This window comes from Panthera onca, chromosome B3 (assembly GCF_046562875.1).
Source record: "Panthera onca isolate mPanOnc1 chromosome B3, mPanOnc1 haplotype 2, whole genome shotgun sequence".
Classification (NCBI taxonomy): domain Eukaryota; kingdom Metazoa; phylum Chordata; class Mammalia; order Carnivora; family Felidae; genus Panthera; species Panthera onca.
Genome location: NC_138344.1, coordinates 58,355,952 through 58,371,258, shown reverse-complemented (window position 1 = coordinate 58,371,258; position 15,307 = coordinate 58,355,952). Strand labels below are relative to the sequence as shown.

Genomic DNA, 15,307 nt, shown 5'->3' with positions numbered 1-15,307 from the left:
AACATGATTTTGTTTTGAAAGAATACAACCTGAGATGCAATGAAGTAAACTGGGCCACTTGCCTCAATTTTGGACTCCATAAGAAACCTCTCTTCAAATATTTATGGAGATGCTGTATGCTTGGAATATACACATAGTAAGATTCAGTTTTACCTTTCATTAACCTGAATTTTTTTACTTTAATGGTCTATAATTTAAGTTTGATCCTGATAAGATAGCAGAGAGATGGAAGTGAAGGGTCTCCAAATGGACTACCAAGTCCCTCTTCCCAACTCCAAAACTAGGATACTACCCTTCCCTTCCAACATGCAATCGAAATAGGGCTGCTTCTCAGCAGAGCCCAGGCTACCATCCAAAGGTTTTTATAAACACAATGAGGGATCCCTTTCCCCTATATCTCACCAACCCAGTCAGCCTTCACTTGCCCCAGCCAGCATCCAGGACCTGGGGAGAAAAAGGACAGGATCCGTGGTGGATATTCCCTCCTGGTATGTGTACTCTTCTTTGTAAAGGGAGTTTGCCTATCTGCATATTTGTTACCTCAAGTCCTGTCTGACTTCTGGGGGTGAAAGCGAGGAAGGGAAGAGGTCATTTGTGTTATGTAAGAAGCAAAGATGGGGGTTATACTTTTATGCAAATATGCATATATAAATATTTGTTTATACAAGGACTGTCATGGAAATATGAGGGAAACCAATAATTCGTGGGTGAGGTGAAGATAGGGAGACTTACTGTTCATTGGACTTGTGCGCATGTATTCTCTATTTAAACATACAACTCAAGTTTTAAAAATTCATGAAAAGGAAAAAAAATTGGAAGGTCACAAGGGCGCGGTTTTGCTGCTGTAGAGTGATTTAGACACCGATTTCCAATTTTTTCGGGCAGGGAGGGATTCTAACTCATGTGAAACCGTATTCAGAGCATTAAATGAGAATTACTGGAGGTGGTGATTTTAGGGCCGGCTCAGTTTTCAAGGTGGAAAGACCCGGTGATTCACTTCAAGAAAGCGAGTTGTGATCAATATAAAACGTTGTCCACAAAAAGAAAAAAAAACTAAAAGGACAAGCCCCTTGCCGTGCCATTGTTCCCACAATGCCGTGACTCGGATTCGAACCGAGGTTGCTGCGGCCACAACGCAGAGTACTAACCACTATACGATCACGGCGAGCTACCGGGGACCTGTAAGGATCGCCTTCTGATTGTCCTCTTCAACAGTCATAGGCCTTCCCGCTCTGCACGTCACCGAAAGATCCACCTATAGGGCGGAGTTCCAGCGTAACACAGATTCTGGGAATGCGCAGGCGCAGTGCGCTCTCGCCAGTCGCTCTCGCTCTCTCGGGTTTTGTTCCATTAGCCACAGAAAGTGTTGATGTTGGAGTGGGGAACGGTGGGTTCCGTGTGAATGAGGTGGGCGTTTAGGGGGACCACTTGGGCATCCAGGGACGGGACTGTCCGGAACTCAGTGTCCACAAGTTGTGTAACCACCATTCCTAGGATGCCCATCTCCTGTGCCTGGGAGATCTTTGCAGCAACCCCGGATCTGAAGGGGGCGCTCCTAAGGGGTTATAGTCCCTGCTGATTCCCCCAGGAGTGACCCAACGTCGCCGCCGCGGAGGATGTGGACTCCCCCACGCCTGACTGTACACATGTAAGGGACTCAATGAATGCATCTCACCCTGCCTACCCGCTCCCCACCAACTTCCTTGCAGCTTCTGCTACTGCCGCAACGATCCTGACTTCTTCCGCGGTACTCCCGCCGGTACCGGTGGCCACCTCGGTTGTGCCCTAGGCAGCAGCAGGGGCCGGTGCGATTTTTCTTCTTGTCCATCAGTGTTCCCGCCCCACCGCGCCTAGAACCAGGCCGAGTCCACAGTAGGCAGAGGATTTTTGCTAAACTGAGAACGTGCCACTAGTTCTAACAAGAGAATCCAGGGTGACCACCTGTCTGCTCTAATCATCACTCTCACCGCCTGCAGAGTCACCAGAGGGATATTACTAAATACAAGCTGAATCCTTTCACTCCTCCACCCCTCACCCCCATCCACAGACTGTAGGAAATTCGTCCACCTTTTGCAGCCCATCCTTGGCCCTCCCTCAGTGTCGCTTCCCATTCCCTAATTACTCGCATTCATTCACTCAACAGGTCCTTTAGAAGTGAGGGTGGGGAAGAGGTAGGATTTATAGAGTAATTGCTATAGTTCCTTTTTGAGACCTCCATCATACCTGTGCACACGAGATTATCCTGGCTGCTCGGAAAATTCCTTTTCTGACTTTAAGAGCTACTTCAAAAATCACCTCCTCTGTGAAGCCTTCTCTTCCTATTATTATCGGGAGTCCTCTTCCAGCGCTGCTATGGAAATTCATATATATGCCTATGACAACACTTATTAGCCTTGTGAGCGCTCTGTGCTTTGTCTCCAGTGAACGGTATAGCGCGTAGCCGCGGTAACAGGAAGCCTATATTCTTCCGAGGTCCAATTTAGCCAGAGCTGGCATGACGTAAACGTCCTTTCCAACTGGCACGAGGGGACTGGGATCCATTTTCGAGAATGTTGTTACAAACTCGAAATAAAAATGGAGGACAGCAATAAAAACCAAATCCCCTGCCGTGCCACTGCTCTCGCAATGCCGTGACTCGGATTCGAACCGAGGTTGCTGCGGCCACAACGCAGAGTACTAACCACTATACGATCACGGCGAGCTACTGGGGACTTGGCCTTCGGTTTCCTCGCCTGAGTTCTTCTCTATTGAAAGCCCCGCCCCCTTGTTACGTCACGGTCTGTACCTGCTGATCTCCAACTTAGCCTCTCGCTGTGAGAACACCGACGCCCTCGTTTCCCTGCTTTTTTGATTTCTGTCCACACTCGCCCGGGGGTCAGACCCCACTGCTTCACCAGTTTGAAGGCTGCGCTCCAAGTTTCCGTCCCTCCACCCCGCCTCGCACCTCGAAGGAAGTTGTGCGGGTGCGTCGGAACTGATATTTCCTTCTTGTGGAATTCTAGAGACAACCCCGTTCCCAGCTGGAGTCCACTCAGATAGCGTGACCGCCAGGGCATGGGGGTGTGAAACGGACCTACCGTTCGGGCGACCCCGGAGCATCACGTCCGTACAGGCTAGACGTGAGCATAACGGCCTCTTAGGAGTTCTTTCTTTTACGATCCGTACGCACGACCGGCTGAGCCCGGCTGGAGAGTCCTCGGCGCCCCTACTCCGCTTAGGGGTCAGCGCGAGTGCCAGAAGGGCCTGGCACACCGTGGGCGACTTCGGAAGGCCAGGGCGGCCGGCCTTCTAGACTAGAAGATCCATACTTGGAAGCGTGGTTTCTTGTGGCGTTCCGGTAGCGCGCCGTGATCGTATAATGGTTAGTACTCTGCGTTGTGGCCGCAGCAACCTCGGTTCGAATCCGAGTCACGGCATTGTGGGAACAATGGCACGGCTAGGGCGCCTTTTTAGGTTGGGGAAGCCACATTGTACTCCGTGACTGTACCCCGCTGCTCCTTAATATTAGGTTAGGGCCGAAATTGAAGTTCTGGGACTTTACTTCCTCTTTCTAATTCTAGAAGTGCTAGCGAATCGGCCCACTCTCCATCTTGCCCGCTGTGTGTTTTAGGACGTTCTGTGGGGGTACTTTCTCTTTCCTCATTTGGCCTCTGTTAATGGTCAGATCGTGAGTGAAGAATGAGCCTCTCCAGCTCCTCTCAGGGGACCTGAGGGTGGCAAGGCAAGTCAGGAATCATTTCTGGAAGAGTTGGACATTTCGGTGGGGTGCTCCCTTTACTCACAATCCATCAGCAAAAACTCACTGAACAGCATGTAAAAAGCAAGACAATGCTGCATGCTGCAATTTCCCTGGGTCTTCCTGCTCCCAGTTCCCTAAATTTGATGAGTTTTACAGCTACAAAACAGGACAACTAAGACCATGAGAGAATAGAATGGTGGAAGGTGAACCTGAGAACTTGCTTTCTCTTCCATCTTGAGGTCTTTTCTAGGCATCAGAACCAGGAAAGGGGTAGAGGCTGTAAGAACTCTCTAGTCACACATTCCAGCTCCAGCTGTTTCTGTTTTGGGGATGGATTTATTTTCTGTAGGCTTCCAGTGTCCACCCTAAGTCACTTAATTTCTTTCTTTTCCTTCTGATAGACTCCATAGTAGCTGACACTCTTTCTTTAAGCTATTCCTAACACTGTTTAAAGTTAGCATAGCTTAATAATTAATCCCGTGACACCTGGAAGCAGGCTGCCTAGGGTTTGAACCTGACTCTTGCATTAATTAGCTGGGTGACTTTAGGTAAGCCACATATTGTCTCTGTGCCTCAGTTTTCTCATTTGTAAAATGGGAATAAAAGCAGGCTTATGAGAATTAAATGAGATAATACTTGTAAAGCAACAGTGCCTGCCACTCATCAAGCCCTATTTAAGTTTTACTTAAATAAACTAGTAATAAAATTAACTCCTTAAAAATGGACACAGTGACACTTGAGCATCTGAATGTTTCAAAGTAGACATTCCCCTTTCTCCAACCAGCTGCCCCAAATATTTTTGGAACTGTTGTTTGGGGATAACTTTCAGGGCTGATTTATAAGCCATGTAAGTAAATCCATCTCAATATTTATAATCACATTTTATTTTGAAATGTTTTTTGACTGCTTTTCAAATTCACCTTCAAAGAAAAAGATGTCACCACTGAGTTTTTTTTTTTTTTTTAATTTTTTTTTTTTTTTCAACATTTATTTATTTTTTGGGACAGAGAGAGACAGAGCATGAACGGGGGAGGGGCAGAGAGAGAGGGAGACACAGAATCGGAAACAGGCTCCAGGCTCTGAGCCATCAGCCCAGAGCCTGACGCGGGGCTCGAACTCACGGACCGCGAGATCGTGACCTGGCTGAAGTTGGACGCCCAACCGACTGCGCCACCCAGGCGCCCCGACCACTGAGTTTTAAAGGTGCAATAAGCTTCAACAGCAATTCCAAAAATGTTTTAGGCAAGATCCCTGCAAAATATTTTCTGCAAAAGATCCCTGCAAAAAATTTTTGAATATTTTCTGATTCAAAATTCAGAATCTTGGTTCACAACCCAAAACCACTAGATTGGAATCTTCATTTTAATAAGATCCTCCCCAGGTGATTCATCTGCACATTCATGTTTGAGAAGTGCTGCTGTTGCCTAGAACCACTTGGCTGGAATGGAGGTCTTCATTGTTCACCTTGTCAGTATTTGGGGTGACTAGACCCCTGCCAGAGTCTACTGGGCCTCATCCAGGGGAGTAACATTAAGGTTTTGAGGATGAAAAGATGGTGGTCTGGGAGGGAGTCACCAAGAGGCCCATATTGAGGGATGGCTTGGGAAGAGGCAGCACCCCTGGACTTCCACTAGGAGGTGCTACGCCCCAGGAAGTGGATGTGGAATGCTGAGGCTGGGAAAGACTCAGTCTAGAAGACACCACTTTGGACTTAACCCCCAATAGGGAGCCCATTCCTCAGGGATTCTCTGGATATTTGGGACTCAAGTTTCATTTGTTCATTCATTCTTCATTCATTCAGTAAACTAGCATCTTTTATCTCTAAAAGAAAGATATATACCTTTGGGGAGCTCCAAAGGTATATACTGATACTCTTGACCCAAAATACTTTAGTTTTCCAGCCAAGAGAAAGCCCAGAAACAAAAACCAGAAAACAGTACAAGAAATGGTAGAATGAAGAGGCATTTCTTGCTGCAGTGGAACAAAACTTTTCCAAAGGAAAGCTGACATAAACTTTCACCATAATTGTAAAATATTTGAAGTTTATTTTTAGCACTTCCAGCCCCCTCACTCTGACACCCTTCCACCTCTTTGTGTTATTCTTATCTCATTTATTCTCAGTCATTAGAGCAACAATATTTATTGAGGGCCTATGTGCCAGACACTGTTCTAGGTTCTGGAGTTATAGTAATGAATAAGACAGATGTGTTGTTCTCATAGAACTATAGTCTAGTGCAGACATCAGAAAAGAAAGCTGAACAAAAAATAAATAGGAGAATTTGAGCCAATGGAAGTAATGTGATACAGATAATGTGATACTGTTCCCTGCCTATTGTCCACCCTTCTATTCCCTCAGTTCCTTTGTCTGTACAGAGTATGATGACTGATAATAGTAAGTGTTGCATTTTAAAAGGGATCAAAATTTATACTGAAGAGTAACCCTGAGTGGCCCAGATGTGGCATAAAGAGCCTTCAGATTGGAGGCGGTCTTGTGTGGACAGGGTGAGGAGGAGTCCATGGTGATCTGCATGGACCCACAATAAAATCCAATACATCCAAGTGGATTCTAAGGGCCAATGAACAAAACCAGATGAACCCTCTGGTAGGCCAAGAACTTATCAAAGGCCCCAGGAAAACAAAGCATCTACCCAAAAATGTAAGACAGTTCTTTTGAAAGAATAAAAAGCACTGACGTGATAATTTCAGGAGAGAGGGGGAAAAAAAAAACCCTGACTGAACTTTGTTAGGAAATAACTAACTGTAAGTATTTAAATTTTTTTCAGTTACATATGACTCATCATAATCTTTTCCCTGCTTAAGACCTTGGGAGGTTTAATCTAGCCCTGCTTGTGCACTAAGTCAGTCCCCTGGATCAAAGATGCAACCCTCAGGGAAAGAAAGGGAGAGAGACCCTGAATTAAGATCATAGTTGTCACCTAGTGGAACATATTCAAATAAAAAATAAATTCAGTAAGAAAAAGAGATAAAGTTGCATTGCTTGTATTCTTGAGTTTTTAACTGAGTGGTGCACCTAATACACAATGCCAAGTGACCAGCACAGAAGTTGGCACTCAGTAAGTGCTCAGTATGCTTAGTTGGTCTCTTGTTTCTAGGTTCTTCTATTTCCTCAAAAAGAAACCCATGGGTAGATCCAGCAGGACGAGTCCTGTCATGAGGCCTGAATCTCATTCCTGAGGAAGAATGCAGGAGCTGCCTCTCAGAAGCAAAGGTTTAAATCAGTAGTTTCCAAACATTATTCTAGAACTCATAAACAGGGATGAAGTTTTCATCATGGAATAAGAGAAAATAAGGTCAATGTGGTAAGCTTTTCGAAAGGCTGAATGTATTTAATTTAAAAGACTGTCTTCTAGGCTGAGATTATGTCCTTCATATTTTTGAGGTGTTAAAGTGGCTTTGCTTTTATTACCTGATGGAGAACTGATAATTTTTTAAGTCTTTGCTTGGAAAATTAAAAATTGGCAAGCCTATGTTGATCTCCAAAATTATTTTTGCAATTTTACAAATGAGTAAAATCTAAAAGTACAAAGCTCATTACAGAGCAAAGCATTAGGCCGAGAAGAAATGGTCTTCAGTTTATAGGGAGTCTGCAGAGAAATGCTCAGAGGGAGGTGTCCCTGTTCTGTCAGTCAGTAGTACAAGCCAACACCCATCCACCTACACAACAAACAGTGGGTCCTAGTATGATCTATGCTAGGCATTGAGATTTAAATGTAAATAAGAGTCATTATTACTCTGAGATTATAATTTCAGTCCAGGGTTAATCAAAAGGGGGAAGAAACAATTACAATTATGTTAGAAGTATATATGAACCGCATTACAGCTTAGATCACTCATTCCCCCAGGATATGATATTTGAGCTGGGTTCCAAGGCATGTATAGTAATTTTCCTGACAGAAAGGAGGGAAGGTATTCTAGGCAGAGACAAAGGCAGAAACAAAGGCAAGGAAGCATGAACATACAGGTAGCACTGGGAAAGACAAGTCAGAGCTGTGACATAAGATACAGAAGGGAGGGTAAGGGTGGAGCCAAATTGTGATGATTCTGTTGCTCCTTGTTGAGTCAGGCCTTTTCCCTGGAGGTCAGTGGTTCCTGGCATTTTGTGGTAACTTCCTATTTGGGGGATTCTCTTAAAACTATAGGCTTGTTCTCCAAATGACGTACCTATCACAAAAATGTCAGGAATACACCAATTTCCTGAAGGACATTTATAGACTTTGTTATAGGCATTGGGGGACCATTTTTGTGTCCATTTTTAAGCAGAAGAGGAACATAATCACATCTGTATTTTAGAAAGGTGAGGTGTAAATGGGTGATTATTGACAAAGTCTTAATTCAAAGGAGAGACAGAAGAGAATTTTAGCTTCCTGGTCTGGTTTTTGAGGTTGGGGCTTGGAGACTAATCTGGGGGTGAAGGAAGGACTCTTCCCTCACACTCTTCCTTCCCATAGGTGTATGATCAGAGGGCAGTGAGCTCAAAGGTTCTTTAGCCCAGAGGTAAGGGGATGGACATGATGGATGAAGAAAATGGATGTGAGGTTGAGAGGAACCTCCAATATCAAGTGTGGAATACTTTTGGGGTTGTGGAAGTCAAAATAGTATGAAAATAGATGTATCTGTGTTACCCTAATATCATTGTTAGTATTGAGAATCTGACATGAATGACAGAATATCCAAATTTCAAATGTAATTTTAAGTTAAAAGGGAGAGACACACGTAAAAGTTGCAAAAAACTGACTCAACTCTTTTCCCAATTTCTCCTAAATTTCAGGGTCAAAATACTTCTGCATCATGACTACCTTTTGGTTCACTGGCCTCATCCTGAGTCTGGATGACTTTCTTACCATATCATCAAAACTGCTAAGAACTCCTTTCCTCCTTAAATCTCTTTAGATTAAATGCTCCAAGAAAACTTGTGGTTTTAAAATATGTTCACAAATTTTTTTGATACTCCTCCCAGAAGTAGGGCTTCATTTCTCTCCCTGGAGTGAGGGCTAGACTTAGTGACATCTTCAAATGAATACAGTAGAGGTGATAGTGTGCCATTTCTGAGAAGAGGTCATAAAGTGCATTGTGGCTTCCTGTTTGCTCTCTCTCTTGGATCTGTTGGGGAGGAATAATTTACAACGTCCTTCTAGCTAGACTAAGAATCAAATTGACATGAGACAGATAACAGTAGAAAATCAAATTTAATAGCGTATGCACAGGGAATCCACATAGACATGGAAATTCCAAAGACAGTGAGGTAACATGATGCTTATATGAGCTAAGGGGAAGGATAGGAATCTGAGGATACAAAGGGGAGAAAGACTATTAGCAGGAAGATGAAAGGAGATGTTTGGGAAAAAAAGGTTACCCTATGATGTAGATAAGTTCCTTAGGTAAAGAGGAATCTGTTAATAGCTCTCTTCCTAGTACAAGCAGGCAGTTGAGGGGGACGTAAAGAGCTTTTCCTGAATCTACTGGATTTTGATTGTTTTTAGCTCAAAATATGTTCACGTCAAAGTGGTCTATATTGGGGCAGCCAGCCCTTGGCACCTACAGATCACTACCTCCAGAGGAAGCCAGCTACTGTGTCATGAGGACACTCAAGTAACCCTATGGAGAAACCCATGAGTTGAGGAACTGAGGGTTCCTGCTAACAACAAAATGAGATCTTTAAGTGATAGCTATGTGAGTGAGCCATCTTGGAAGCAGTTCCTCCAGCACCGGTATCAAACCTCCAGATGACTGTACCCTGGCTGACATCTTGACTTGAAATTTTATGAGAAACTCTGAACCTAAACCACTCAGCTAAGTCACTTCCAAATTCCTGAATTAAGAAACTGAGATAATCAATGTTCATCATCTTAAGCTGTTAAAATTTCAGGTAATTAGTTACACTGTGATAGATAATTAATGCAGAGTTTATTACCTAGAAATGGGGCATTGCCATAACATAAAAACCCAAATATGAAAGTGGCTTTGGAACTGGGCAGACATTAGAAGAACTTTGAGGAAAGTGTTAGGGAAAGTCTGAATGGTTGTTTTGTTTTTTGGTTTTTTTTTTTTTTTTTGCCCTCATTATGGTAAGTGTACTCTTTAATCCCCATCACCTATTTCATCAATCTCTCCCACCTACTTCCTTTCTGGTAACCATCAGTTTGTTCTTTATAGTTGAGTCAGTTTTTGGTTTGCCTCTCTCTCTCTCTCTCTTTTTTTTCTTTGCTTGTTTTGTTTCTTAAATTCCACGAGTGAAATCATACTGTATTTGTCTTTCTCTGACTGACTTATTTTGTGCCACATTATACTTTCTAGCTCCATCCATGTTGTTGCAAATGGCAAGATTTCATTCTGTTTTATGGCTGAATAATATTCCATCACACACACACACACACACACACACACACACACACACACACAGACACACACACACCACATCTTCTTTATCCATTTATCTATCGATGCACACTTGGCTGTTTTTGTAGTTTGGCTATTGTAAGTAATGCTGCAATAAACAGGGGTGCATGTATCACTTTGAGTCAGTGTTTTTGTATTTTGGGGATAAATACCGAGTAGTGTGATTACTAGATTGTAGGGTAGTTCTATTTTTCATATTTTCAAGAACCTCCATAATGTCTTCTACAGTGGCTGCACCAGTTTGTATTCCCACAAATCATGCACAGAGTTCCTTTTTCTCTACATCCTTACCAACCTTTCTTGTTTCTTGTGAGTTTTTTTTCTTTTTTTTTTCCCATTCTGACAGGTGTTAGGTGATATCTCATTGTAGTTTTGATTTGCATTTCCCTGTTGATGAATGATGTTGAGCATTGTTTTATGTGTCTGTTGGCCATATGTATGTCTTCTTTGGAGAAATATCTGTTCATGTCTTCTGCCCATTTAATCAGATTATTGGACATTGAGTTGTATCAGTTCTTTATATATTTTGGATACCAATCTTTTATTGGATATGTCATTTGCAAATATCTTCTCCCACTCATTAGGGTGATTTTTAGTTTTGTTGTTTCCTCACTCTTCAGAAACTTTATTTTGATGTAGTCCCAAGAACGTGCTCATTTTGGCAGCACATATACTAAAATTGGAACAATACAGAGATTAGTACGACCCCTGTGCAAGGATGACAAATTGATATAGTCCCAATAGTTTATTTTTGCTTTTATTTCCCTTGCCTCAGGAGACTTATCTAGAAAAATGTTGCTATAGCCAATGTCAGAGAAATTACTACCTGTGCTCTTTTCAAGGGTTTTTATGGTTTAAGGTCTCACATTTAGGTCCTTAATCCATTTGGACTTTATTTTTGTGTATGATGTAAGAAAGTGGTCCAGTTTCTTTTTTGCATGTAGCTGCCCAGCTTTCTCTAGCACCATTTGTTGAGGAGACTTTCTTTTTCCCATTGTATATTCATTCCTCCTTTGTCAAAGATTAATTGTGTAATTGTGATTTATTTCTGGTTTTCTATTTTATTCTATTGATCTATGTATCTGTTTTTGTGCTGGTACCATACTGTTTTAATTACTACCATTTTGTAATATAATTTGAAGTCTGGAATTGTGATAACCTCCAAGTTTTGTTTTTCTTTTTCAAGATTGCTTTGGCTATTTGAAGCCTTTTGTAGTTCCATACAAATTTTAGGATTGTTTGTTCTAGTTTTGTGAAGAATGCTGTTGGTATTTTGATAGGCATTGCATTAAATTTGTAGATTGCTTTGGGTAGTATAGACATTTTAACAATATTTGTCCTTCCATCCCATGAGCATGGAATGTCTTTCCATTTCTTTGCATCATCTTGAGTTTCTTTCATCAGTGTTTTATAGTTTTTAGATTATAGGTCTTTCACCTCTGGTTAAGTTTATTCCTAGATATTTTATTGTTTTGGCACAATTATAAATGGGATTGTTTTCTGAGTTTCACTTTCTGCTGCTTCATTATTAATGTATAGGAATGCAACAGATTTCTGTACATTGATTTTGTATCCTACAATGTTACTGAATTCATTTATCACTTCTAGTAGCTTTTGTGGAGTCTTTAGGGTTTTCCATATATAGTATCATTTCACCTGGAAATAGGGAGTGTTTTACTTCTTCCTTACCAATTTGGATGCCTTTTATTTCTTTATGTTTGATTGCTGTGGCTAGGGTTTCCAGTACTGTATTGAATAAAAGTGGTTAGAGTGGACATCCTTGTCTTTTTCCTGGACTTAGGAGAAAAGCTCTCTGTTTTTCACCATTGAGTATAATGTTAGCTATGGATTTTTAATAGAAGGCCTTTATTTTGTTGAGGTATGTTTGCTCTAGACCTAATTTGCAGAGGGTTTTTTTTTTAAATCATGAATAGATGTTGTACTAAAGTCTGAATAGTCTAGAAGAAGCTGCCTCTTTTCTGTTCTTCAAATTTCATACAAGTGCCTCTCATTTGTGGAATCTGATATGGAAAATGGCTGTAAAGGGATTCTAAGAAATATTTTCTAGTCTTCTTAACTCTTGGGGAAGCAAAGAAGTACAGAAGCACAGTTGAGTTGCCAGTAGACAGGCTGGTGCAGTTCATTATTTCAGGTACTCAGTATCCATACGTACCATTTTACTAAAATTTAGTTTCCATCCTATATGGAAGAGTACAGGAAGGGAAAAAAGGAGGAGAAGAAAGAAACTAACAAATGTAAATATATACAGGATAAACCAAGGAAAAAATATGCCTAGCTACTAAGACCTTTTTTTCTTAATTGGTAATCAAGACAGTAATTGATGTTTGTTTATTTAATTTTTTTAGTAGTTGGTATTTATAATCTCCTTCTTCCCCTGCCCAAATCACATGCCCTATGCCCTCAGCCAGTACTTCAACTACTGATTCTTTATCTGATAACTCAAACCTTTACTCTCAGGTGTGTGAACTATTTGTGGTCCTGACTGAACTATATTGCTAAAGTCTTCCCTTAACTTTTACTGTGGGACATAAAAATATTAAGGGACACCATATCCAGAATAAATGTTAAATTCACTGAGGAATTGCTGCCCCATCCATGATGGGACAACATAATCAATCTGTCCCAGGTGATTGGCTAGTGTCCCTGAAGAATGATGCCATACTATAGATTTAGCATTGGTCTTTGATCTTGGTAGATTCAGCAATCACCACCAGCAGAGGCCAGATTAACCTTGGTAAGAAGAAGTTCCTGTTGCAGAGCCTATGCAAAACTTCCACCCCTGCTATCATGGCCACTTTGTTTATGAGTCCATTGAACAAGTGATGGGGTAGTTGATGAAATAGACTGAAAGATACCAAGCTTCCTGCCATTGGTTGCCATTGATTCCCATTGGCTAAATTCAGCTCAGTTCCAAATACCATCATATTGGGGGTTAGGGCTTCAACTCCAAATACCAACACTTCCCTCAAAGAACTTCCCCTCTAGAGAAAGGGAACAAAGGCCCTAGCTCTAACACATACTTGCTTCACATCCCACCATGAGGGCCCCACTCTCAGACCTCATCTAACCTAACCCATGCTTAACTTAAGGCCAAGTGAGGGAAAGTGCCAGTGGGGGATGGGGGTAGGTGGATACAGGAGGAGAGAAGCAAGTATAAGGAGTGCTTTACCTAACAGAGGGGAACTGGGAGTAGATGGTATCTGAGAAGATACAGAAAGTTCTTGTGTAGAACACATTGGTGCTGAGACATCAGTGGGTCATCTAAGTGGAAATAACCTTCAGGTTTTGGGGAAGACAGGAGTGTGGAAGGAAACTTCTTAAGGTCAGGGTTAGAGAGAGGAACTGGATGTCCTCTCCATGAAGTGGGAGGTGTAATAGGCTGTGAGTTCACTGAGGGCCTGAGTGCACAGCCAGCGGAGCAGAGTCCTTATGCCATGGCCAGCAGGCAACTGCATGTGACTTGATGATTTGGATTATCTACAATCAGTGTAGTTGTGGTTAGCAGGAAGATCTTAAAGGTCCATTTTGCTCTACAAATCTATATAATTCTACAAGATAATCTGTTTGAAATCCCCAGATAACAGCTATTTTATGACTCTGGCTGACGCCAAGGAATTGAAATGGAATTGAGTAAGAGAGGAACAGGAGGGCCTCCAACTACTCCTTCTTGGTACTTTGATTTCTTCAGTCATTCTCTTGGAAGCAGGATAATTTCTAGGTCTGTTCTCTTAGCTGATAGCAAGATAATATAACCACTCAACGTTAGCTCAGCCTAATTAAATCAGGAGGAGATTAAAATCTCCTGATTTTTAATCCTCCTGATTAAAAAGTTGGAGTTTTCAGTCTCTTGGCTCTCTGCCTTTCCTCTTAATATAACTCCTTCATTTAAACAAATTTTCAGCATTTTCTCCAGAGGTGGCTAAATGACTTCAGCACTGCATTAACACTGGCAGACCCAACGTTAGAGCTTAAGAAGGGGTTAACCACATAGAAAGATTTCAGGAGTGCCAGGATGATCCTGATGTTCAAAGGTATCTAGCTCCTTTCCTTACAGCATGATTTCTTCTGTCTTCATTATTTTAAATTTTTTTTCCTTTTTTTTTTTTAAATTGAAGCTTAGTTGATACACAGGGCTAGTTTCAGGTGTACAACATAGTGATTTGACAGCTGTATGTGTTATGCTATGTTCACCATAAGTGTACCTCCAACCTGTCACCATACAGCACTATTACAATATCATTGACTATATTCCTTAATCTGTACCCTTCATCCCTGTGACTTATTCATTCCACAACTGGAAGACTGTACCTTCCACTCCCCTTCACCCATTTTACCCATCCCTCCCATCCCCTCCCCTCTAGCAACCATCAGTTTGTACTCTGTATTTATGGGTCTGTTTCTGTTTTGTTTGTTCATTTGTTTTGTTTTTGTATATTCCACATATAAGTGAAATCATATGGTATTTGTCTTTCTCTGAGTTATTTCCCTTCACATAATATCCTCTAGGTCCATCCATGTTATTAAAAATGGCAAGATCTCATTCTTTTTTATGGTTGAGTAATAATCCTCTGTGTGTGTGTGTGTGTGTGTGTGTGTGTGTGTGTGTGTGTATAACACATCTTCTTTACCCATTCATCTATTGATGGACACTTGGGCTACTTCCATATCGTGGCTATTGTAAATAATACTGCAGTAAACATAGGGGTGCATGTATCCCTTTGAATTAGTGTTTTTTTGTATTCTTTGGGTAAATACCTCATAGCGGAATTACTGGATCATATGGTATTTCCCTTTTTAATTTTTTGAGAAAACTCCATACTGTTTTCCATAGTGGATGCACCAATTGCATTCCCACCAACAATGCATGAGCATTCCTTTTTCTCCACATCTTCATCAACACTTGTTCTCTCTTGTCTTTTTTATTTTAGCCATTCTGACAGGTGTGAGGTGATATCTCATTGTGGTCTGATTTGCATTTCCCTGATGATTAGTCATGTTAAGCATCTTTTCATGTGTTTGTTGGCCATCTATATATCTTCTTTGGAAAGGTATTCAGGTCCTCTCCCCATTTTGTATTTGGAATTTTTTTTATTTTTTATTTTTGGTGTTGAGTTGTTCTTCATTATTCAC

The 15,307-nt window shown here is 41.6% G+C and overlaps 2 protein-coding genes and 4 non-coding genes across 7 annotated transcripts in view; 3 read left to right on the top strand and 3 right to left on the bottom strand.

The window, feature by feature from the left end:
• The window catches only part of SHF (Src homology 2 domain containing F), a 28,349-nt gene extending 25,551 nt beyond the window's left edge, over window positions 1-2,798 (bottom strand). Inside the window, exon 1 of one of the 2 annotated variants that reach the window (XM_060618668.3) lies at window positions 2,224-2,798. In XM_060618668.3, the coding sequence (XP_060474651.1) occupies window positions 2,224-2,364 (141 nt within the window). In that variant the 5' untranslated portion in view covers window positions 2,365-2,798. The remainder of the gene's footprint in view (window positions 1-2,223) is intronic. The other variant, XM_060618666.3, reaches the window with a different exon arrangement.
• On the bottom strand, window positions 1,094-1,165 carry TRNAH-GUG (transfer RNA histidin (anticodon GUG)). The gene has a single exon. It is a non-coding gene; the product is annotated as a tRNA-His (tRNA).
• TRNAH-GUG (transfer RNA histidin (anticodon GUG)) lies at window positions 2,627-2,698 on the bottom strand. The gene has a single exon. It is a non-coding gene; the product is annotated as a tRNA-His (tRNA).
• A 181-nt stretch (window positions 2,799-2,979) lies between the features above and the next one.
• Window positions 2,980-15,307, top strand: part of LOC144616694 (uncharacterized) — a 71,485-nt gene continuing 59,157 nt past the window's right edge. The window contains exons 1-2 of the mRNA XM_078448577.2: window positions 2,980-3,361; window positions 6,853-7,059. The gene's annotated coding sequence lies outside the window, so the exon portion shown is untranslated. The remainder of the gene's footprint in view (window positions 3,362-6,852; window positions 7,060-15,307) is intronic.
• On the top strand, window positions 3,345-3,416 carry TRNAH-GUG (transfer RNA histidin (anticodon GUG)). Its single transcript has one exon. It is a non-coding gene; the product is annotated as a tRNA-His (tRNA).
• LOC132670513 (U6 spliceosomal RNA) lies at window positions 10,806-10,909 on the top strand. The gene has a single exon (XR_009606750.2). It is a non-coding gene; the product is annotated as a U6 spliceosomal RNA (small nuclear RNA).